Source organism: Zeugodacus cucurbitae, chromosome 5 (genome assembly GCF_028554725.1).
Source record: "Zeugodacus cucurbitae isolate PBARC_wt_2022May chromosome 5, idZeuCucr1.2, whole genome shotgun sequence".
Classification (NCBI taxonomy): domain Eukaryota; kingdom Metazoa; phylum Arthropoda; class Insecta; order Diptera; family Tephritidae; genus Zeugodacus; species Zeugodacus cucurbitae.
In genome coordinates this window covers 42,099,693-42,126,292 of record NC_071670.1, presented here as the reverse complement: position 1 = coordinate 42,126,292, position 26,600 = coordinate 42,099,693, and the positions used below count along the sequence as shown (strand labels likewise).

General features: G+C 38.3%; 1 protein-coding gene across 5 annotated transcripts in view; it reads left to right on the top strand.

Moving 5' to 3' along the window:
- The window catches only part of LOC105216225 (uncharacterized), a 91,965-nt gene extending 65,392 nt beyond the window's left edge, over nucleotides 1-26,573 (top strand). For 4 of the 5 annotated variants that reach the window (XM_054232541.1, XM_054232539.1, XM_054232538.1 and 1 more), the window contains 4 exons: nucleotides 16,378-16,671; nucleotides 18,497-18,716; nucleotides 21,707-23,756; nucleotides 23,847-26,573. In XM_054232541.1, the coding sequence (XP_054088516.1) occupies nucleotides 16,378-16,671; nucleotides 18,497-18,716; nucleotides 21,707-23,756; nucleotides 23,847-24,858 (3,576 nt within the window). In that variant the 3' untranslated portion in view covers nucleotides 24,859-26,573. The remainder of the gene's footprint in view (nucleotides 1-16,377; nucleotides 16,672-18,496; nucleotides 18,717-21,706; nucleotides 23,757-23,846) is intronic. The other variant, XM_054232540.1, reaches the window with a different exon arrangement.
- Nucleotides 26,574-26,600: the final 27 nt, after the last annotated feature.

Genomic DNA, 26,600 nt, shown 5'->3' with positions numbered 1-26,600 from the left:
GCAATGACATGTTGTTGTTGTTGCTGTTGCTGTTGCTGTTGTTACTGTTATTGCAGTTGTGCCGTTGCTCTTGCTGTTGGGCGCTAGCGCTAATGACTCTAGACTCTCGACTCCAGTCGACTTGACTTGACTGTCGATGACGCTGCCGCATGCCGGAATGCCCGATGACGGCAAAATTGTGGTTCAAAATTGTTATTGCCGATGCTGTGGTTGTTGTTATTGCAGTTGTTGTTATTGTAATCATTTGTTGTTGCGGCTGTGGTTGCGCCGTTTGCGGATATTTTAATGCGCAAGGGAAGTGGCAAAATAGCAAAAAAAAAGAGATACAGCAACAGCAACTCAGAAACAAAAGACTTGAGCAACGAACTTGATCTTTTATTCTATGCAGCAGCAACAACAACAATAATAGCCGACTGCTATATATAACTCTATAGCGAAAATACCAGTACTATTGACTCAGCATTCGCATGCGCGGAGGTTAAACGATAACAACAAATCAGGCAGAATGAAGATGAAGAAGAAGAAGAAGCAGAGAAAAAGTAAACACAAAAAGACTAAAAAGCAGAGTTGGCCTGCAGTGATTGAATTTATTGTAGAAACAGTGTATAATATGTGTAGCGCAGTTAAAGCGTTGTTGTTGTTGTTGTTATACGAGCAGCTGCTGCTGCTTCTGCTTCTCTTCTGGCATGCTAACCAAATGAACGGACTCAAATGAACTATAATAAATTTAATGATTTTTTTGTTGGGTTCCTTTTTGTGCAGTTTTTGCCACAGCGTTGTCTGCTGCTGCCTCCTCTTAGCCTTCTAAAAAATTTGTTTTATTGTGACGCACCTTCTTCTTCTTTCCTACTCACTGTGTATCCCCATCGTCTTAATCATCAGTCGGCGCATCAGCGGCAACATCATTATGACCGCATGCTGATTACTTTAGCGTTGTCTTCTTGTTATTGTTATTGTTGCTATTGCTAGTCAGCATCTTCCATTTCCAACAAACCGGTACTGGGCAATTACCTAGACCGGGATGGGGAGTGGCCGTCTACGCTGTAAAATCGTAGAAGCTGAAAATGAACAGGCAGGCAAAAGAAACACTTCTAATTCCAAGTCTGCTTCTAATTCTAGTTCTACATGAAGCGTAGCGCATTTGTTGATATTCGAAAGTCTGCAGCGTTGCTAAAAATGTGCGGAAGTATCAGCAAATAAATAATTGCCCAATAACTGCTAATCTAAGTGGCAAATCAACTCACGTTGGTGCGGCCTTAAAGTCGTGCGGGTTCTTCTGGTTCTCTTCAGGCTATTCGTTACAATTTTTTTTGTTGTAAACAATATAACTGTATTTCGGTGTGTAATCTATACCACTCATTTACTTTGTGCTGTTAGTTTGGGTGAACATTTTGCCAGTAATTAGTGGTGCGTGGCGGTTTTCTTCGAAGTATATATCAAAAGGTCTTTAGAACACTGTGTTCAATGGGTTCTTGACAAACTTTTTTAAAAAGAAATTGTTCAAATCAAATGATAAGTCGTTAGATTGATATAATTGAATGATGATTGAATGTTATAATTTATCATAAAGTTTCTAAATTGTTGGTGGATTTAGGAAGTTCAAAAGTACTTTGCTGAGGACTAATAGATCCCATAGCTATTTTTGTTGTAGTTGTAACAAGATAAAACATTCCGTAATGAGTTTTGTGGAATTCTGTTAAAGAGTGGGTCCTTGGCTATATATAAATCCGGCTCCTGTTACGTTGATCCAACTTTTATTTTGGTATTTGTAGCAGACATACTCACGCAGTTCCTTTTTAAATACGATTTCAACTTATATCTCTATAAGGTAACCATTCCCATTTCTTTAATATGAATTCAATCGTTTGTCTACATTTCTAAGAATTGTTTGCACTTCCCCTTCTAAATACACGTACACCGATTCAAAGCATGACCATATATTATAGACATTGTAGTTTAGTCTATTTCGTATTCAAATCCTGCTGAGAGGACAGGATGGCGAGGTCTATTGGAAATTCTAAGACGACTTAGGCATATCAGTTTTCTGCAGAAAGCTCTCTATCAATACGAGCTTTAGGCTACCTGACCACTTTAATGTCTTCCAAGCAGAGGTCGCTGCGATCAAAGTGGCAGTGGACGCACTGCTCCGCATGGTGACCTCTTTTAGAGAGGTATGTATTCAATCCGACAGCAGAGTGGCAATACTGGCATTGGAATCGATGACAGTCCGCTCTGGGCCAGTTAAGGAGTATCTTAGATCCTTATCAATAGCTTCCATATATTTTGCGATCCGACTAGTGTGGGTCGTTGGTAACTGTATAGCAGACAAGCTTGCAAGAGAGGGTACCCTAGCTACGTTGACGTCGGAATGGGTGCGCATTGGTAGTCCATGGTCCACCTGCGCAAGAGCGCTGGACATGCAGACTACGCATGACCTCGTCAAACGCTGGTCAACTACCAGTACTTGTACAGTGGCGATGTCCTTTTGGCCCTCTGTGGAGCGTAAGCGGTCCTTTCAACTGCTTTCTCCGGGCAGGGTCCATCTCAGCGCGATCATTGGTGTACTTACTGGACATTGTCCAATGGGTACCCATACGATGAGACTTGGGGTCGTGGCAGATGCAAGTTGCCAAAGCTGTATGGCGGAAGGCGAGATGGAATCATATCATTAAGCATTTCCTTCTTCATTGTCCAGCTTTTGCCAGAATGAGGTTGAAACACCTCGGAAGGCCCTGTTTCGGTGATCCTAGCGAATTGGCTAGAATCGATATTAGCCGTCTTAAGAAATTTGTAACGGATTCAAAGCGTTTTGCTGAATCATAAAGGCCTTTGATCCAGCAGGGAGTTTTATTGGTACCACAATGGACAGCGCCAGGCTGTTTTTGCACAGATCTGCGCACAAACCTAACCTAACCTAGGCATATCAGGAAAAAATTTGTTTAATTATTGAATTGTGAGCAGTTATTCTTGTTCTAAAATCTTTCTGCAGATAATCGTTTACTGATCTGCGGCATATGTAAATCATTATTCTTATGAAACTTTGTTCTCTATTCATCAGTAGCTGATACTGCTTAAGATACCTAGATCTTGGACAAAAGAATTTTGATTTCAATTGAAGACACCAATTATCGCTTAGAATTAAAAGAATTCTACTCATATCAAAAACTTCAGATTCATTTCAAGCAATAGTATGATTTTATCAATATAATATGTGTTGATATTAATATTCCGTATCACAAACTTTACTGATTTCATTATTTGTTCCCACATCTTTCAAACGAAACTCCAACGTAATTCTAAAAATGTGCTTATGCTTATCAATATCGCCTCTAGAATAGCACATCACTCGATAAGCGATATGAAAATTCTACATTTCGCACGTTCGCCTCGTACTGGTACTCACATACACAGTATATATCGCCAGAACAAAATATGAAATGTATTCGATGCTAATTAGCACTAAATCAAAGTTATGTACTTTTTATTTCGAAATGCAGTCAATTTAAATTTAAATTTATTAGTACTAGGAATGATACTCTATGGGTTTTTTAAAAGGGACGCCACAAAAGTAGACCAATAGGGATAGGAAACGAGGCCATATTTTCCCGTTCTTTTGCCATATCTCTTCAGTAAGCTTTGCCATTTCATCATGGAAATATATTCGATCCAACAACGAGTCGAAATTATTAAAATTTGCAGTCAGTGGCCTCAACTTAAAGGGCGCTACGTCTTATTTATGGTCGGCTCATTTCTGACTGAATAGATTCGTCAATAAGCAAAATATGCTTGTCATTGGTCAGGCAGCAATCCACAAGTACTCTATGAGTTACCATTGCAACCCGAAAAAATTATTTGTTGCGGTTTATGGGCCGGCGGCGTCATTGGAGTGTACTTCTTCTGTGATGATCTAGACCGGCACGTTACTGTGGTTGGGAATCGCTACTTCTCAATGATAACCGAACGATTTTGACCCGAATTGGTTGATACAATATGGACTTGGAAAATATATGGTTCCAACAGGATGGCGACACAAACCACACAGCGAATGTCACAATTGGTTTATTGAAAGTCAAGTTTGGTGAACGTGTTATCTCGCGGAATGGCTCAGTCAATTGACTGCTCGCTCGTGCGATTTGACGCCGTTTGAATATTTTCTGTGAGTTTACGTCAAGTCTATGGTCTATTTCAACAACCCAGCGCCATTGATGGGCTTCGTAAGAATATAGAACGTGAAATTGCAGCAGTATCGGCCAATTTATGCTTGAAAACCGTCGAAAATTGGTCTGGACTTCTGCAAGCGTTCCCGTGGTGTCTATGCAAAAGAAATCGAGTTCCATATATAAAGGCATCGAATGTACTTTCACGGGGCTAAATAATTTCATTGTTATCATAAACCGTTTTATTTATAAAAAGTTATATATGGCAACCGGACTAATGTCATTCTTATACTCGATTCTTTGTATAAATTTGCAATCAAAGTGTTATGTTTAAATTTTGAGTATTTTGTAATCAAAATTTTCTAATATGTTAGCAGATGATTTATCGAATGAGCACTGCATTTACAAAAACTATAAAAATATTCCAAATTATATATTGCTTTCCAATAAAAATGCATATAAATCATTGGTAATAAGCGAAAGAAGAGGTGCTTAAAACCGCTGTTGCAATTAGAATTCTCCAAAATAATTTAAGCGACCATCCATTGCATTTACATATTTATTTTAAACACTTTCAAGTGAATTTCAATTAAAATTCTTAGAAATGCATGCCTTGGTATGCCAGCAGCGATATTACATACATGCATACATATTTACATAAGCACAATGGTACATATGTATGTACGTGAGTTGACTGCCACACAGCACGCTACAAGCATATGATTGCAGCAAAGTAGTTAATGCAGCACTTGATTACGTTGCTTAAGAACATGCCTTGTGCATGCAGCCATGTAAAAAAGCTGTAAAAGCGTAAATATCGCATATTCTATCTTGTGTGCATGTATGCGTGTATGTGTGTGATAATATGCAATAATCAATGCCTATACACGTAGCTGGATGGTATGTAAGCAGGCCTATCGATGGTGGCACCGCCCAATCCACTGCTATTACGTGCCGTGCAGTGCAAACCAGTCGAAGAACGCCAGCCTTGCAGCAGCTGGCGAACCGGTGCAGTAGCTGGAGAAGCCAGAACAAAAGCCACTGACAGCCAACCTACACGTAACTACATAAGTCTATATGTATGTATGTATATGTATGTTTGTATGCAGTTCCACAAGCGCTTGCCTTCACCGTTGGCGTGGCAAGCAGTTGGGTTGCATGCAAATGCGAATATTTACAGCCAAAAAACAGCTGAGGCAGCGCTGAGTGGAGATAGAACACGCGAATACATATACAAACACACATACACATGCATACATATATAAAAGTGTAGCGCTCACGCATAGGCACATGCCACACAGGCACCCAAACGCTAGCTGTTAGCCCATATCACCCACCAGCTCTATCAGCAGCGCCAGCGCACTAAGATAACACATCGCGCAGTCGCGCAATCGCAGCGCCAATACTCGCCTGCTCATGTCGAACGAACAACTTCCAAGGTAAACGAGTCTTGGGAAAATGAACAGTCGAACGTTGCCCCTTTGCCAATTTTATATTATACTTATACATACATTCAGATATGGACCTATAAGTATTTATGTATATTCATATTTGCAGAAGCGTGCACAGACACTCATACAGGCATATCTAAAAGCCAAGTTTCTATCCAAACCATCGCCTTCGACACCCAACAGCGCCACAGTGGGATGCGTTTTGCGCAGCACTCACTCACTAACTTCCACGCAGTCGCAGCGCTGCTTAACAACAACTCAGCTGCTGGCGGCGAAATGTGGTATGGTTGGAAGAAAGCAAGTTTCTTCACTGTGAGCAGCGTCTTATATGCATGTGCTCGTGTGTGTGTTTGTAGATCTCCACTTACGCCTAACCCTTGTCGTCGTCGCCGCCGCAAACTGCTGTAACTACTTACCTAGATGACTAGTATTGGTTGGTTTTGGTTGTTACCTTGTCTTGTCCGTTGGTCTTGTCATGTCTCGTTTTGGTAGATTTCGCCTTCGCCTTCTATTTAATGCCACTCTGCACTTCAAGTTAAGTCAATGCTGTTGTTTGTTTTTTGTTTTTTGTTTCTTCATCTTTTTTCTATTGCTATATCTTGACGTTTTTGTTGTTGCACAATTCACCAACTGTCAAGTGGACAGCCATAAGTAGTAAGTAGTAGCGCGGACCCATGTTTCGGCATCGCTGTTGTTGGACTTTTGTTACATTGCGCTGATTAGTTGATTGTGCCTGGTTGGGCTGAAGAAATTGTGAGAGTCAGTGGTTCTCAATATATTTTAGGATTTGTTAATAATAATCAAGGCGGTCCGTGCTTTTCCAGTGACAGTTTTCATGGGAATGATCTAGTTTAGGATCTGTCTAGGATTAACGATATTTTTTTAATCATCATTGACTCCACATCCAAATATCTACATTGGTTTAATGAGTTTTAGATCCTCAGTTTCTCAGGAGTCGAAATAATTTCTCCATCTTATCTATAGAATTATCATATAGCGAATATTTTTTCGAAGAACTTAGATCATCTGTCAAACTTTCTTTCTTCAGAACCTTGTAGAAAAAGAGCAATTCAAGCATATTTAATAACAATATCAAACTTCCGAAAACATATCGGATATGAAAAGGCTTTTTACTTGGCTTTTCTTCAATTCTTCGGAGCTGATTCAAAATTTTTCTATTTCTCTCAATTCCAACTTCATTTCTGAAAACGTATTCTTAGACTCACTAGTCTTTTCATCTATAAATAAGTGACCACTCCGTAGATGGTAGAATCCATTTATTTTCGAACAGTGCATCGGTATTTAAAATATCTGCAGACCCCTTTTATAAAAGAAATGTATCAAGAATTTTTTCTGACCATTTCTACACCACTTGTATCATCTTTTTAGTCAACTTCTTCTTCAATTTCGTCTGTTCTTCTTCCTCTTTCTATATTACTCTCTATTTCTATATTTATCTATCTGTCTCTTTTTCTCTCTATCACTTTTCTTGCCGTCTCACATTCCCTCTTACTCACTCTATATATCTAATTGTCTTTATACAGCGTTCGTTCTATATATATCTTTCCCTCTCTTCTTCTCTCCCTATTTTCCTACCAATTTCTATATATGTATATATTTCCCTCTCTTACTATCTCTACATTTCTCTTTCCCCCATACTCTCTCCTTATATCTCTCTGTCCTTTATACAGCTTTCTTTCTAACAATATAACTATATTCCTCTCTCTTCATCCCTTGCTCTCTCTTCCTCCCTTGCTCTCTCTATCGATCTAACGATCTGTCTTTCTTCAACTCTATATTACACTTGGAAGACCCCTCTTAGATCACATTGGGAACCCCTGCATTAAACAGCATACAATATATGATTTATAGTTGTTGCCTTCATTATTTGCGTGTTCAACATACCATACATATTTATCGGCAAGATGCTGCGCATACTCTGCCTGCGTGTTTTTTGTTTTTGTTTTTGTTTTTATTTTTATTTATTTATGATTTCTGTTTTTGTTGTCAAGCATTAGTGTCACACGTTTACCAGCCACAAATGACTTTCGCTAGTCACAGTAATTTGCGAATACAAACACAGCTAGAAAGAGCATCTAACACCCGTCTAACTATCACACTAAGCTGGGTCTTTGACACTTCTTTCTTTCTGCCGCGCCATCAAGAAAGCCATCCATGTTTTATTACAACAAATATTTTGCAGTTCACATTGAACCCTTGCAAAAAGTTGCCACTTAGTTTCTTTCTCAGATTTAACTGCTTTGGTGAGGTTTTAAATTTTTAGCTTCGCTTTTGAGTTGCATTCGTTAATGATTATGTAACATTGTTCAGTTATGAATTTTATGAATTGCAGTTTTTATTATTGCCATAACTTGTAAAATTGTAAATTAACAAATTTGTCGGTGGAAACATTTCGTTGAAGTAGATAAAACTGTTATTTCACCGATTTTCATTGAATGCTTAGTCATTCATCATTGTCTAAGGTATCTATGAGAAAATTTTGCTGAAAAAACAGTTTATCATTTTAAGGCTGTAAGAAAATAGTTCGGATTAAGCTGAGACCATTGTATTCATAGTTTCGGAAGTTATCTCTCAAACGTGTCTGAATCGCATTGCTGTGCATGATTACTGCTCAGCGGGGTGCGGTTTGCAATCACAGCAGGTGCAAGCAGTGTCAAGTTGCGAGTTTAAATATGGCATGAAAAGCCTTTCATAAAATATATCCGTCATTCGACTTAAAATTTGTCGGATCTTCATTCACTGTATAGCAACCAAATACTCTTCATAATTAAAGGAAATGTGTCTCAACATTTTTATTGTCAACTCAGTTAAGATAGCTACCAGCTCGTCATCTCAAAAACTTTCTCTCTCCGTTCCATAGGCCTTATCACTTTGGGACATTCTCTCCTAATATTGTAGAGTTCGAGAATGAATGCAAATAGTATGGTTTGAATTATCTGTATGTATCTCGTCCAAATTCAAATTAAAAAAGTTTCACCATAAAATCGTCAAAAAATATCGAGTTGATTTATCAATTCAATTAGTTCAGAGTTTAGAATCATACTTCCTACTTAAAGACTAACCAACATTAGCTCGTTCTGGATTTATCTCCCGATTATTCAAAAGCTTTTCAACTAATTGCATATATCTCAACTTATGTCCAATATATGACCTGAAGAGCGTCTCAATTGTGGTATTTTAGTTAATTTTGTAATAAAGCTGAGTCGGTAGTCTGATTCTGAATTCGGTTAATTACTCTTTAATAATAATAGTTGTCTTCGATTCGCCAGTTTTATCTCGCTACAACAAAGTTATAGAGTTTAATACGATACAAAAGAGTGGGATACCTTATTAAAGTGGTATAACCGCTATCTTAAATGCTGCCAAGTTTTATTCCACACTTTTTAGACCAGTTTTGTCATTGTGAATGGTTCAAAGGACAAACGAATGTCAAAAATGATAATGCATATATTTTATTGCGATTTTAACTTAAAATAATTTCTAAGTTAGGGGTCAGAAGACAAAGAATACCACATTTGCCAGATATTTGAGCATCTGATATAGTTTTTTCGATTGGCTACTCTCCAATGCTTGACGAATCGAAGAGAACTAATATAAATTTCATTTGACAAATCTTCCAGAGTAGAATGGGTCAACAGTTTTTTATAACCGTACGAGTATACGAGTTGTTACACCCTGTATATCTACTTTAAAAACCAAAACTCAAAGTTTTGATAAATGATAATAATTTCACATTACAACAATAACATCGTAAATTAAGTGATTTGCAATCGATTACAATGCCATTCGTGATTCACAAACCCAAATAAGATAAAATGGCTCAATCATCAACGAAACATCAGCAACAACAGGTTTGAGCTGCCAACGATAAATTTGGACAATTTCCACTGGCACCTGGCACAATACAAAGATGCGCCGAGACGCACTTTTAAATGGTTTTGTAGCAGAGTCATCGCTGCTCCAAATCTTCATGCAACGGCACAAGTAATTAAATGCTGACATGAGAGTGACGGTGTCACGGTATTTCGCTTAATAGGTTTTCGAAAAGAAAATCTAAACAACGCAACAACACAATACAACAAAGCGGACGCAATTATCTAATAATGAAATGGAAATCGATGAAAAGCACAAAGATAATATTAAACAGGCAACAACAACAATGAAAGGAAAGCACACTTTGTTACTGTTTTTGTTTGTTATTGTGTTGCTAACGCGTGTTGTGATTTTGTTGTTGTTGTTATGTACTTACAGCACTGCCATTGTTTGAGTTGTTATTGTTGTATTTATGTTAACTTTACTTGTTATTTCACACGCCAATAACAACAATGGTGCGCATGCGCTTGAGCTCCACTTTGTTCAGCACCAGCAGCAGCAGCATCTAACTGCCTAACTAACGGCGCATACGACGTCAGCAGCTCGTGTTGATTTGACGTAATAATTGCTGTGTTTAATTTGTTTGAATTTATTTACACTGCACTCTTGCCATTGAACCAGAGCGCTCTAGCTCTGGCACTGGCAATGTCAATAAGCAAAGTGCGTTAACGGCATAAATATACAACAGCAACAACAATAAAAAAATTATTTAAAAATATTGTAGAAAAATACAAACTCGCTTTCTACAAGCATACCTACAAACGAGTATGTCCATTAATAGCAAATTTAACAGGCCAACTTTTTGCAAATGCTGATGTGTTTATTGAGCTATTGTTGTTGTTTTTGTTGTTTTCATTGACGTTTCTCTTCGTCACCTTTTTACTTTTTTTTGGCTGCTGCTATTAAGTGCTGCAAATATTTTTAGATTTTTTAGATTTGAAAAAACACAACGCCAATGCAGCGTGGAGAGCACTTGCAGGTAGGATGCTTATATAGTACATATGTACATATGCGTATATAAGTATGTAGAAACTAGATGAACTCGATATCAAAACTAAACTTTCGACCATAGTTGGCCTTTATGTATGCCAGTGGGTGGACAGTGATCTGTTTTTTTGCAAGTGAATAGTGGGTTTATAGTCGTATACGAGTATGTCCGTCTCCCCTTTTTATTATAAATTATGCATATAACTACCATATGCCGTTATTTCAGGCAGTTCGAGGTTAGGTGTGAAGATTATGTTGTAGATATGTAATGATTGTGTGAAGATTTTATCGCTAATATTTTATATTTCCTGTCCGAATTAGATATATGTGGCTTAGTGTTGAAAAACAATCAATATAAATAAAAAATATAAATATTTCATATTTTCAAGTATATTTATCATTCGATATTTTACATATTTCTTTTCGATAAAGAATAATAATTTTCTGCAATGAAAGGCCGAAAACTGTTATCACTCTCTAATTTTTATATAAGACTAGCTGTTTTCAATTCGACAACCGTTGTAGAGTTGCCAATCGAATAAATTATACCAGATGTTTAAACAAACTGGCATAAGTTGTATACTCTCGCAACATGTTGCACAGGGTATTATTGTTTTGTTCACATAACGGTTGTTTGTGTCATTAAGAAATAAAAGAGTTAGATATGGGGTTATATATATATATAAATGATCAGGATGACGAGTGGATTTGAAATCCGGATGTCTGTCCGTCTGTGTGTCCGTCTGTCGATAACTTGAGTAAAAATTAAGATATCTTAATGAAACTTGGAACACATATTGGCACATATGGGCAAAATCGATCCACTGCCACGCCCACAAAATGGCGAAAACCGAAAACCTATACATTGTTATAACTAAGCCATAAATAAAGTTATAAAAATAAAATTTGGAACTTAGGATCGCATTAGGGTGGGGCACATTTGGATGTAATTCTTTTAGAAAAGTGGGCGTGACCCCGCCCCCAAATAGGGTTTTTGTATATAACTCGCAAACCAAAAAAACTGTATAAAACAAACTTTATGCAGTCATTTCTTTTAGCCATTTCCTTATACAGTCCAAAAATGAAAGAAATCTGATAATAACCACGCCCACCTCCCATACAAATGTTAGGTTGAAAATTACTAAAAGTGCGTTAACTCACTAACGAAAAACCTCAGAAACACTAAATTTTACAGAAGAAATATCAGAAAGAAGCTGCACTGAAATTTTTTTACAAAATGGAAAATGGGCGTGGCGTCGCCCACTTATGGGTCAAAAACCATATCTCAATAACTACTCGATCGATTTCAATGAAATTCGGTATATAATACATTCTTGACACCCTGATGACAGATGAGGAATATGGGCGAAAACAGTTCACAACCACGCCCACTTCTCATATAACTCAACCAATGAAGATAGCGGAATAAAACTTTACACAAATACTGTATTTGAGCTGTGACATCTTCTTCTTCTTCTTCTTCTTGACTGGCGCAGTTTGTTGACGGTGGGCTTTAGTCTTTCACACAATACGCTCGACAGAACCTTATACGCGATGTTGAGGAGGCTTATCCCACGGTAATTGGCGCAAATTGTGGGGTCTCCCTTTTTGTGTATTGGGCAGAGTACACTGAGATTCCAATCGTCAGGCATGCTTTCTTCCGACCATATTCTGCAAAGAAGCTGATGCAAGCACCTTATCAGCTCTTCGCCGCCGTATTTGAATAGCTCGGCCGGTAATCCATCGGCACCCGCCGCTTTGTTGTTCTTCAAGCGGGTAATTGCTATTCGAATTTCTTCACGGTCGGGCAATGGAACATCTGCTCCATCGTCGTCGATTGGGGAATCGGGTTCGCCATCTCCTGGTGTTGTACTTTCACTGCCATTCAGCAGGCTGGAGAAGTGTTCCCTCCACAAACTCAGTATACTCTGGTCATCAATAACTAGATCACCTCTGGGGGTCCTACAGGAGTGCGCTCTACAGGAGCTGTGACATCACTTGTGCTAAAATTGTCAAAATCGGACCATGACTTTTCAAGGCCCCTGATATCGAACATGAAGAACTCGGTGCCTAAGAATAATTTTTCACCAAAAATATAAGTAAATCTCTCAGATATTTGAATGTAATTCATTTCTTCTTTTTTCCTTTAACAGTTTGTCTATGTACCAAAATGGTTAAAAACGGGTTATAACTACCCTCAGATCCCATATACCTAATTATAGGTAATATAAAATTAAGTGAACGTATAGTCTTCGATAGATTGTATCTTGGTGGTGAAAATGAGTGATATCGGTTCAGGAATTACCTCAGTCCTCATATACTCTTTATGATGATTTTCGTTATTCTATTGAACTTTATGAACGATTATTCAACGATGCCTTTTTAATAGTAATGTTATCAATTATTCATCGGAATACTTTCTTCTAATCGATTATTATTTATCGATCCTTTTAACTGTAATTATATCGATTATTATTTATCATAAATAATATAGTCGAAATGTAATCGATTATTATTTATCGATAAATTTTAAAGTAATAATACTCGGACTATATAAAATACATTTATCGGAAATTTTATCAAAAAAATTAGACAAAAACATTTGATTTTGACATTGATAAAAATGTTATCTGTAGTTGAAGGAACTAGAGTTGATTTCTACCTATTTACTCGGGTATAGCCCATTTCTGCTATTCTCTAGTATCGTTCTCTCGACAAACAACTTGTAGAAACTTCTATAAAATATTATAAAATTTAATTTCGGTTAATTTTGCTTTCGGTCAATTTGAATGTATCTTTCTAAGTACAAATGAGTTGAACTACCTGCTGGCATACATTCATAAACAAATGTAAATTTTTAATTAGTTTCTTTGACGCATACTTTACGCTTGAATCATGCAACAGGCACACGCTATCGAAATTATTAATCTTCAAGGTATTTACTATCTCATACAGCAGTGCCGCCCATTTATAGTCATATTCAGCAAAATACACGTGTACATATATACTATGTATATAAATAAGAACACGCTTGTATCGCAATTACTTGCACAGTAAATCCATTAAGCACGCCACAAATCAAAGGGGCACTTCGTGTACTCATATTTACATAAATAACTATGCATGTAGTACTCGCTAATAAATAGAGCATTGAAAATTATTCAACATTAAAGAACAATAAGTTCTTACATGTCTAGCTCCAGAAGTTCATTGACTGTGCGAAGATTAAACGCTTTTCAATCAGATAAAAAAAGGCACGCCAAACAATTTGTTTGCCTCCCATAAAGCCGAAAATTGTTAATTCATAGCTTACTCCTCCTACCTACATACCTGTTCGTATAAGAATTTCGGCATTTCTTCCACATTTCTACATGTGTTTGTTGGTCTACTGTTGGCTTTATACTTCGACGTGCATGAAAATTTAATTTCGCCCATTTCGAACATTTAAGTGTTTATTGTGGGTATACGGCATAAAAAAGTATTTTTTTATAATATAAAGAAATAAAAAACGTAAAGATTGTAGATACAAATTTTGTTTGGATCTAGAACGATTATAGCGAACTTTAAGCTTTTCTCTATAGTTTTTGTATGCCCACGGGGATTTCGCTTCAAAACAGGACTCAATCTGTACGATTTTTTTTCAGCGAACATTGTCTTTTGAACTAAGATCTCTAAAAAGTCTTTATCGGCAGTTAAAATCCAAAGATAGTGATTTTACCATTTTCGTAGATTTTTTCGAGACCACACATACACCCATTTTGCACAGAAGTTTCGAATACCCAAATATTTAGAAACGTTATGTCCAACAGCAGTATATTTGAATTTTCAGGGTGCTGGGATTAATGGAGTTGCTGTTGGTTTTATTGGAAGGCACAATAGATTAAAGGTCGGAGTGCAAACCTCAATTTTATTATATCTATATGTAGGTCCAACAAATTCCTTTGATATCTTTAGAGTGTCAGCTAACTCCTTCATCTTCATATAACGGCCAATAAAAATGATTTATGGATTTTTTTCATATTTTTAGAATGGTTGCCAGTACAAAGCTCGGTATAAGCCTAATTCCAGAACAAAGAATTCATAATAGCTAAATAAAATTTCGGAAATTCTTCTGTATTAATTAAGAATTTCTTCATATTTGTTGTCTTAATATTGACCGACATATTCGGGTTCCAACGCGTTTTAAAATGTAGTCAAATGATCAGACGAGTTTAAACTTCGTGTCCCATATAGTGATTAATTAACTATTCTAGTTAAATATTTATCAATTTCGAGTATATCTTTCTGTCAAAAATTCAGCTTAGCACCCGCTGTGGGACATCGGATATGTCGGGTTTCTACTGTTGTTTTTTGTTGTAGTGGCTACCCAAGTCCACCTGAATCGGTAAGCCCTAAATTCATTGTCATCGAAGTCATCTAACGGGAGGCCCAAGAAACGAGCTGTATCATAAGGGTCGGACGAAACGGAAAGGGGTGTTACATGAGTGGAGTTTAGGTGGCATATGTTAAGTACTTCAGGGTCTAGTCTGGATAAATAGGAGTTTAACCTACTACACTACCCAAAACGAAGTTGCGTTGCACGAGGGCCACTCTAGTTTCTCAAGGCAACTCGAGCTCTGTGTCTGCGATGGGTGGTGTTTTATCTCCAAATACGCCATTCACGGAGAGGGAGTCGATGAAATTGTTAATAGCTCCTCTGTGAATGACGCTCAGTGCTTGTCGAAAGTCTAGCGCATCCGAAGTCCGGCCGGTATAGTTCGGTATGTCGTAAACGTATTTCAGGAAGGTACTCTTGATGGCTTTGGGATGCGGCTCGGCTTCCAGTGGGTGGCTGCAGAGATGATTTCTACGAAAGTATCGTTATGCTCCTTCACAGGTAGCATACGGGCCTCATTGTATAGATGCTCAACCGGAAATATCAAAAGGCAACCTCTGTCTGTCCGGAGAGCGGTGTTCTGATAAGTTTGAAGCTTTGCTAGAATTGCAAGTTCATATATAAGATCCTTACATTATCTTTTGCAACATTAACTCATCAAATAAAATAAATCAGACCATTTTTACTTAAAATACTAAAGTCTCACGGCCCCTCTTTGCGGTCCGCCACTGTGCAACCAAACGGTAGCGGTAGCAAACGGAAGACATTTAGTTGAAGTGGCAAAAAAGTAAAAGCTTAAAAACCTAAGAGCATTAAGCAAAAGTGAATTGTCTTGCTAATGGGCTGGTTTTATACTCCTCCATGTAGTTGCGGTTAATATTTGTTTTTGTAATTTTTTGTTGTTGTCATTTAAGCAAAAGCGCTTATGACTTTATTGCTAGTGCCATTGTTGTTGTTGTTGCCACATGTTGCAGCGGACATTTCAAAGCACAGCAAAGCAAGCTACGAGCGAATATGCAGGTTTCCGTTTTGCTCTAAATACGCCGCTAGCATTCAGCGGCTCTGATGTCTGCACACGCACTCGAAGACAACAACAGCAACAACAATAACAACACACTTATATAACAATAGCGTGTAGTTGGTGACAACAAAAAAAACCGCTGCAGAATTGCACTTGTTGTCACAAATGTTGATAAACTTCTTGGAGTTTGGTTGTTTATTATGGTCGTTGGTGTTGGTGTTTTTGTTGTTGTTTAAACCATCATTGTGGCGTTGATGTTGGTGTCGATAACGACACCAATAGCGATAATGATGTTCTAACCAACATTATGCTGATGTAATATATCAAATGCGCCGACCGCAATTCTATTCTTGTTCTTGTTCTTCTTCTTCTACTTCGTCTTTGCCCTTCCTTTGCCATGTAATAATTGAAATGATGAAATCTACTTGCAGTCAACATTATTTATTTTTAAACAATTTTTTAATTGTTTTTCATGCTTCTTTCCACTCGTAGACCTATGTGAAGGCAGTCAATAGCGGTGTTGAGAATCTACAAGAAGTCTTACAGCAACGTACAGCGGAAAATCAAAGACAACTTGTGCCATTGGGTCCACGCATTATCGCCAATACCACCAAGTCGTTTAAGACAATCGATTCGGAAGACTTGGAGAAGCGTTGCCTGCTGCAAGCGGACGGACAGCTCGTTACGGAGAGCAAGAAGACAACCGAACACGAAGTTATTGTGGACCGTGAATTGCCGGAAGAGGACGATCAATCGACTGGCAGTCGTGAGAAAATCCAAACTGTGGTAAGCACAAACAAACAGACATACATATTTACCTAGGTAGGTAGGTGTAAATTTCGTAGAAACTAGTTAGTGTTTATGGGGCGGTAACCGCTTGCCAAGTAATGTAAAAGTAAATTAGAAAACTAATTAGACATAAAAGTGCGTAACGTTCTCATCTGCCAGAGTCGCACTACAGAGTTTTTGACAGACTTAAACTTACAACAATAGATTAATGAAGAACTGAGTACACAGAAGTAAGGAAAATCAGAGTTCGGGTGGTCAATATTTTCTTAAACTGTAAGAATGTTAGGTTACGAAATATGGCTCTGAAATCAGTACTCGTTATTCGTCGTACCTTGAAGATGGATCTCATTGATCTCCTTTATTTTCTGATGTATAGGCTTCAATCGTCGATAACTTGTTGTCATTTTGAAGGTAATTTCATAATGCCAATCTCCAAGAAACACTCTTCTGTATCGATAAAAATAATTTCCAAAGCTTCTCTTGAGCCTAATTTTTTATCTAATTCTTTAATACGAACTAAAGGGGTTTTCAACAAGAGCGCTACACATTTTTTCAAATAAAACAAAAACGCTTGCCGAAGTCCATACTCTGAACCCAATTTTCGACGGTTTTCAAGCATACATCGGCCGATACTGATGAAATTTCACGTTCGCTATTCATACGAAGTTCATCGATCGTCGCTGGCTTGTTGGCATAGATGATAGACTTGACGTAGCCCCACAAGAAATAGTCTAACGGCGTCAAATCGCACGACCGATGCGGCCAATTGACTGGGCCATTTCGTGAGATAACAAGTTCGCCAAACTTGGTTTTCAATAAATTGATTGTAACATTCGCTGTGTGGCTTGTGGCACCATTCTGTTGGAACCACCTATTGTCGAAGTCCATATCATTCAATTCGGGCCAAAAATATTCGGTTATTATTAAGCGGCAGCAATTGCCATTCACAGTAACGTACCGGTCTTGATCATCACGGAAGAAGTACGGCCCAATGACGCCGCCGTCCCATAAACCGCACCAAACCGTAATTTTTTCGGAATGCAATGGTGACTTATGGAGTACGTAAGGATTGCTGCTTGACCAATAATCATATTTTGCTTATTGACGAAGTCATTAAGCCAGTAATGAGCCTAATCGCTGAAGAAAATTTTTCGATGAAAATCCGGATCATTTTCAAGTTGTTGCTCAGCCCAACTCAAGAACATACGACGATTCTGGTGGTCAAGCGGCTTCAGTTTTTGTGTCAATTTGATTTTGTAAGGGTGTAGGCCAAGATCTTTTCGCAAAATTCGCCACAACGACGTTACAGAGATGCCCAAAGATTGAGATGGACGTGTGAGGGACTGCTTTGGGTCTTTCTTAATTGATGTGGTCGACACTACGGGCACTTCTTTTTCTCACTGGCACGGTAGCATTTTGTACTCTGCCTGTGGATTCAAATTGTTTCACTAGACGCTCAATTGTTGATCTGACAGGACGATTATGGCGACCATAAATTGAATGTAGCGATCTTAAAATTGAGGGCACTGACTTCGAATTTCGGTAGAAAATTTTAATTTGTTGAATCTTACTGAAGAGAATGTCAAAAGTGCGGAATAAAATATGGCGTCGTTTGCTGTCCCTATCGGTATACTTTTGTAGCATCCTATTGAAAACCCTTTATTGGGTCGATGTATCAAAACTTTCGCACTAACCTTCAGGCGAGTCACAATCTCTCCATCTCTCCTACTGTCCAAAGTTGGACGCTTGCTTCTTTCAGATATCCAGTCATCATCTCTTAAACAAATTATCATATTAAACTATTTCCTTTTAAACATTTTAGGAAGCTTCACAACACCTTTACAAACAACGTGACGAGCAATACGTCGATAAGATTGTTGATGGCAAAGTTGTTAATACCGAAATGAAATACGCTGCCGAGACAATGCAAATTGAAAAGGATGGCTCATTGGAACGACCGGGCGATTGGGATAGTTTATCGGATCGCATGCGAAAACTGCGACGGCCGCATCAGAAGAGTGCTTTGCAGCAGCCACATAAGGGTAAGCTCATTTACGGTTAACTCGAATCCTCCTGGTACTTTTATTGTCTGGGATTTCTGAAATATTTAAAGGGATGACTTTTATAGGTCCAATGATCACTTACGTACCATCTTTATTTTAAGGCATCATTCCTAAACCGACTTTTGAGGTGTGACCATATGGTCACACTGAGCATGATATGGGGTAATTTTTCTCATGTTTTTATTTGAAGTAAAGCAAAGATTTATCCCACATATTTAAACTAAACAAGTGTGAATTAAACGAAAATGATTTAAACAGTTATTTAAGTATATATTGAAAACTATTTTTTATTAAAATAATATACATTAAAAACTATTTTTTATAAAAACATTTTATACCGTATCGTATTTAATAATTAAGATGGCACATGATATTTCTCAAAACATTTTACGCAAATCCCAACGTTACATTTCGAGCACTCGGTTCTACCAACAGAAACGCACAAATCGGCAGCACAACGTCTTCTTTTTTCGCAAGGACGAACGAAATGATTGAGCCCATCATGTCTCAATGTCTCCTGTGCTGTTCCTTCCAAAGATCTTTTTCGAGGACCCTTTGATTTGGGGCGGTCACCAAAGTGTTTACAATAGTAAATGGCTATTTGTCGCCGAAACTCGAGCTGAGGTATTTCTGGGTAGACTGATCTGTGTAGCAGCCAGCTATTTTGTACCGAAACGTCAACTAGCCACGTAAAGATACTATTCCACCATTTCTTTCCTCTTATACCTATTCGATACAAGCCCACATTCTGATCCATACGATCTACGCCGCTCATATATTTATTGTACTCCCTGATAACTAATGGCCGTGGAACATCAATAAATTTTTTTTGCTTCTGTGAGTATCGAACTGCATTTGTTACCGGGTTTGCGCCATACGTAGTCGAAGCGATGCTAACAACTGCGTTATCATTCCATTTTGTGAGAAAAATATTAGCTTCTTTCAATTTTGTAGACTCAATATGACCACGCTCCTTATTTTTCAATATTTTTTTATGTTCAATCGGGCAACTTTTTGGCAGCCGATTTTCCCGGATCGTACCTGTTGCGGTATATCCTCGAGCTTTCAAGTAAACTAACAGAGGAACACTGGTGAAAAGATTGTCAAAATAGAAGGAAAATGGTAGATTCTGAACCGCTGGTGTAAAATCGTCTATCATATTCAGCAGTGGAGCTGCGCATTTTCCAAATGTTTGCTCGTAGGTACTATTGGCACGAGGATTATTTCCTTGATAAATTTCAAAATTAACTAAATATCCCGATATCGTACACAAGGACCAAACTTTATAACCGAACCGTAATGGTTTTCCTTTGATGAACTGCTTGCATCCGTGACGCCCAAAATATGATATCATGCTCTCGTCAAATGAAAGCTGTTGTTCTGGATGGAAATGTTTCAGCATATTTGATTTTAAGTGGTCGGTTAATGACCGCAGTTTCCACATCTTATCTCCGTCAGTTATTTTTTTACAACTATCCTCAAAGTGTAAGAATCTCAAAATTTCCTCGAATCGATTTCTACGCATAGCTAAGTATACCATCTCATTGCGCATGTCATTGTCAACGCTCCAAAATGACCTGAACGTACTTCGACCATTGTATCCACTGACCAACAAGATGGCTATGAAAACTTTAAGCTCCGCACTGGTAATTTGAGGATTTGGTTTACCAAGAAAAATTGCATATCTTCGCGATTCGTTTATAATGTGCTCTATGAGTTCATCGTCAAAAAACTTTTCAAGTTGCTCATGAGGCTTCACCTTACAGTCTTCAAAATTTCGTGAAGGGAAAATGGGGATCAATCCGTCCGAGTTATCTTCTACCCACGTAAAATGTGATTCCTTACGTAACAGTGGCGGTGGCACTGAAGACGGTGTAGGTTTCACTTTTCGTAAGCCGCTGACATACGTTTCAGGTTGTGATGAGGACGGTTCTATTGATATTTCGCCCTGTTCCTCTAACAAATTAGTTTGCAAGTTCTGAGTAGAGTTTTCTAATATGTCGATCAACACAGAATCAGCAACTTCCAAGTCATCCTCCTCATCATCATTATCAATCGTTAAAACCCTTTTACCACTGCTCATCACTAACTCACAAGGTGCCTTCAATTGACCAACACATATATCCTCTGGCTTACCTACGTCGTCTTCATCACCATCATCTTCTCCACTGATTCCACCATTTTCGTTGTCCGGAGGTAAGATATATAGAGCAGCGGGCGAATCTTCTTCATCGCTATCACAAAAGTCATTTAGATAGTAAATAACCTCTTGTGTGTTTAAACGTCTGAAAGTTTGGAAAGAATTCACCACGAATTATAAAGTTTTCAATTCATTTGAACGAAAATTACGTTACATAAAATGAGCTTTTAATCTAGCCCAGCGTGACCATATGGTCACACCAGGAAAAAATACCGTTAATGGTCAACAAGAACATTTTATTTTTTTACAAAATATAGTTGTCATATATTTTCACTTTATTATTATTCAAATTGAAACTTAACTTCTTTTAAAAACAACACACTTCAAAAAATATTACGGTACTTACCTTTTGTTTCTATCAAATTTCGCATTTTTTGCCATATTTTTTTCTTTCAACTTTTTCACACCTGCTCACTTCGAAACAAAGACACTTTATGAAAAATTTTAAACGCAGTTCGCTTCGCGCATGCGTATTTACATGGAAAAAGCTAGTTCAAAGGAAATTATTTGGGTGAGCTCTGATTTTTTTTTTTAAATTCAACTACTACTTCTTGCGTGACCATATGGTCACGCTGGGGTTAACTGAGTTAATATCAGAAAGCTTCAAGCAAACTACATTCCTTTTTACTGTACTGAAGATCGCTGAAGTACTATGTAATGTAGAGGTTTGGGAACCAAACTGCTAGCTTATAATTTTTTATAATTTTACTATAATTAATAGACATTTGGTATCCACTTAAACTATATTCGAATATTTGTTTCTTTGAAGAAGCCACGCTACTGGCGGATCGCAAAGATGCGCTAACCAAGCGACCACTGGATTTCGATCGTGAAGAGGAAACACGCAAGGGTGAAACGATCAAATGGTTGGAATCACATTTCGGCAGCGAGTCAACTGCTTCTAATGATTCGCGTGAAGATGACGGCGGTGGCGATATAGAGCCGACTAAAAAGACATACTTCAATGTTACCATCAAATCGAATCAAACACCAACGCCTGCGCCACTGACCAATGGTCATCGATTGACGGCGAACAATGCATACGAGCGTAAGCAATCGAAGGATCATGTGATCGAGGCACATCCGAATGGACCGGCTGGACGTTCAAAGTACTACCAGGGTATCACAAATTGGACCGAACGTAAAGAGCCGCCAGCGAATCATTTTGCTACGAAAGCATTTCGTGATGATCTTCAAGAGACTGTGGAGCGCAATCGGCTGCGACGCGATAAACAGCAAGATAGTCATTACTTAGTCGAGTCCACAGACAATTACGTCAGTCGTGAGGATATACTGCATCAGAAGCAACGGCAGAGTTTATCTTCACAGTTTTTGGCGAAAAGTAGTCGCAATTCGCGTGATAGACTCGATGATGTGGAAGCGCCACCGGTGGGTGTTGGTACCGGCAAGACGAGCAGAGAAATGGGGGTGCGCCATATAAGTGGTTCACGTGGTGATCTACGTTACGGTGCGTTAAACGGCGCTGAGTTGGACAATAATAAACGCGCTTTTATGCCAGCTAAACAACAAAGTCAGGAACGTGATTTGGAGGTTCGACGTTCTCCTGCCGACTTTGGACCTAGCGCCGCTAAGAAATACGAATATAACGAAATGCGCAGTCGCAGTTACGAACGCACATTGGAGGATACAACACGCGGCGTCGGCTATGAGTTGCATAATACAAACTCACTTAAGCCATTACCTTCGTCTGAATCACGTGGAATCTCGCCCGAACGAGAACATTACCAAACCAGCACGCTCGGTCGTCCTACAGTGCCACAACGTCGTCGCGCCATCGAAAAGAAACTACGACAGCAACACAGCGCCTCACCGCCGCCACCACAGAAAGTGCCATTGGAGCGTCAACACGCGCATAGCCAACGAAATTTGCTGGAACCACCGCCAGACTACTCGCCGCCGCCACGCAGTCGCTCCTCATCGCCACAAGTGGAATATGTGAATGGTATACGAAATCAGCGCAACTACCGCAACAATATCATTGAACACGCACCCACTAACTATGGCCCACCACCGAGTCAATTGGTCGGTCAGAACAGCAGCACATTGACACGAAAGCAAAATCAACGCACACGATTTGCACCGACCACACAACACGAACACGCGCACTCGCAATCGTACATGCGTCCCGTGATGGCGACGCAGACCACGCAGACGACCGCCTCAACCATATCCAACTCCACCGTGACCTCGCACAAGTCGAGTAAAATGGGTCAGGTGATCGGTAATTCGCTGCGTAAACTTGTCAATAAGATACGTTCGGCCAGCGCTGAGCGAAAAATGCGCATGAAGTCGCGCAGTAAGTCACGTGAGCAATCGCCATCACCACAAGCCATCGACAAGGTGGGCCAACAAACTACCTATCAGCAGTATAATCTTATAGATAGCCATATCGGCGGACAGGGTGGTGTCTCCGGTGATTCGGAGTTGGAGAGTGTGCCGCAGGAGACAACTCAGGCGCATAAGAACTATATACATGCGGCAACACTCGAACGCAGTAACGGACAAATACAGAAAACACAATTCAAACGTGCAAATTCGGCGGATCCGTACGCTAATGAGCGAGGTGAAATGGGCGAACGTGGACCAAGTCCTAGACAACGTTACTACTTGGGCGAAGATCCATACTCGAGTACTTTGTATGGCAAGGAAAATATGTATGTAGCCGGTACCGTTGGCAAGCGCAAGATCTTAGCGCCCAGAGATAGTGTTGATGCGGGCTATGCAGGTAAGCAGGAGCGAAACAATCGCGACGCTGTGAGTGCGAATCGGCGCGATGAAGGAGAGCTTTACAAGCAGAGGTGAGTGGTTACAGACTTCTATAATTTTGAGATTTATTGGCTTAGTTCTATTAGTTTTTCAATTCGTGTCTGTTCACTGTTCACTTCCAGAAATGTAACGACCAGCACTTTGGGGCGTTATCAACGCACAAGTCAAAATTTTGCCGCTTCTACGCCGAACTTAAATCAGGATTATCGCACTACACAAACATTGCCACGCAAACTGCAGGAGCACCAGCAACAACCACACCCTCAACAGCAGCAGCATCATCATCAGCCGTTACATGCGTCACAGTCGTCAACCTATCAGCGACCTGGACAACGCCTAGTAACTGGTGGTTACAGCACTTTAGGGCATCCTGAACATCGCACACAATACCAGCAGCAGCAGCAACAACAACATCAACACAATATGCAACAACAACAAACAACAGTTGGTCCAGCGAAACCTGCGCGCACCTATGCCAAAGCACTGAACCGCAGCAAAAGCTTCAATGTGCATGCCATGAACGGTAGTCACGACCCCAGCCCCATTTACATTGAAAAGCTCACCAAGAATAATTACACGAACAACGCGAACAATGGTCACAACAACACAAGCAATTTATATGCCAGCCAAGCCTACAAATCGAATCCGCATCTTTATAGCGGTCCGTCGAAGGAAAACTCACTACAGAGTGGCCTGAAAAGTCCCTCAATTGTGAATCTGATCAGCCGCAGTCAGAAGGATCTAACCAAAATTGACAGTTTAGAAAGTGAGCAAAATGATATGCTGGAAAAGAAGCAAATATTTATGCGCGGTCTACACCAGCAAGCGCCCGATCTCTACAAGACATTGCATGGCGATGAGAGTTACGCCGGTCCATGTACGCCAAATAAGTATCACCAATTGCGGCACTCCACCTCACTGGAGACACGTTCACCGATTGAAATCAATAAGGATACGGCAAGTATTGTGCGTAGAGACAGTTCCAGTAATGATGGTTATGTGGTGAATGCTTATAGTAATAAGACAACAATGGAGAGTGCGACAGCCAATAGGCGTATACTCTATAAGGACGAACAGCGACGTCGTACACCGGGTGCCACTATAATTTCTGTGCGTAATGACATGGAAAAATGAGTGTGTGTGAAATGAAAGATTTTTTGGCGCAACTGTATTTATGCATACTCATGTGTACGCAGTCGTTAACCATAAGATTTGGTTACACGAAATCCAGCACACTATATAAATGGAGGAAACGCATGGAAGAAGGCTTAACTTTCATTTGACGGGTTGCAAATAAAAATTGGAAGCCTATTAGTAATATATTACAACACATATGTATGTATGTATATTTCACTAGCACAGTTAGTACTCTAGCACCAACTCTTACACCAAGCAATAGCAATTAAGAGCACAAAACGAGTAATAAGCACTACACCAGTAATGTCAATAGCTAACCACAACATATTTTTTTAAATACAAGCTGCATTCCTTCGCCAGCGTGTTGTAACAGCCAACTTAAATATCTGCTGCTGTTACCAAAATATTTAAGTTATATGAAGAACTGTAATCGGTGTGTCATATCTTGGACTTCCGGCACTGCATGATTTCAAAAATAATGGGGTAGCATTTCCTCTTTATAGAGAGGTACCAGGCTTTAGTGGCGGCTTAAAATAGTATTACAAATATAGTATAAAGCTTAGCTGAAACCGTATAATAAACTTAAAGGTTCAACCGCCAAGTTATTTATTATTTGAAAGTTTTTGATAACACACGAGAATTTAAATTTATATTTTACTGAATTTTGTCATAATTCTGTATGTGTTGTATTCACAATAGAGAAAACATTATTATTATTATTATTTTTTAATTTTTAATTGAATAGTTTTCTACTCAAATCCTAAAAGGCGTAACCGATTTAATGTTGTTGTTCTTTTTTGTGCCTTTTACAAGTTTTTGTTTTCAAATTTCTGTGCAAGGAATGCGGCTATGATTTATTTGTAATTGTACGCCACATTTATGGCGCTCCATTAGAAGTTTGGTAATAGCTTTAGTAATAAGTAAAAAAGAATATAATTATTTAAATAATTAAAAAATAATATTTAATAATATCATTGGAATTTAATTACAATAATGCAATGAATACAATTGTAACTAAGAAAAATATGTTATCAAATTAGATAATATAAATAACACATTTTAAGTATATTTAGCGCCGATATATTGTATAATTAAAAATGATTTTTTATAAATAATGAAATTTAATTAGCATAAAGTGCATTATTGCAGTTAAGCTTAACTTTAGTTGTTAAAATTTTTAATTTTCTTCGTTTATGATTAAACATACACAAACATATTATTAACTAACATTAAATGTTATCTATATACATATTTTGAATAATCATTGGTTTTATTTTATATTTTATAATTTACAATACATAATAATTACATAAGTTAACGATGAACACCCTGATTTTATTCAACTCTAATATTTATTAAAAAGTTCTTCCATATAATTTTAAAAATTTACTTAATTAGTTTAATTAGCATTTTATTTCAATACTAATGAATCGAACTATGTTTGAATTATATGCGATAAAAAGGTAATATCTTAACATTAGAACAAATGTGAATCAAATATTTAGTTTTATAAAAATGTCGGAAATGCGAATAAAGTGCCAAATCTAACAAAAATAATTTGTATAATAATTTGCAGCAACTGGAAAAATTTGTTTTTGGTAGGTATTTCGTAAATATATTATTTTTAAAAAATCTTTGTTACTCAAATAATTAAAATAAATGTGTTTCAAGTATGTGGTCAAACAGAGAGCACTTCGTGAAATTTAATTACAGAGATTTAGTTAAAGATTCAATGATTT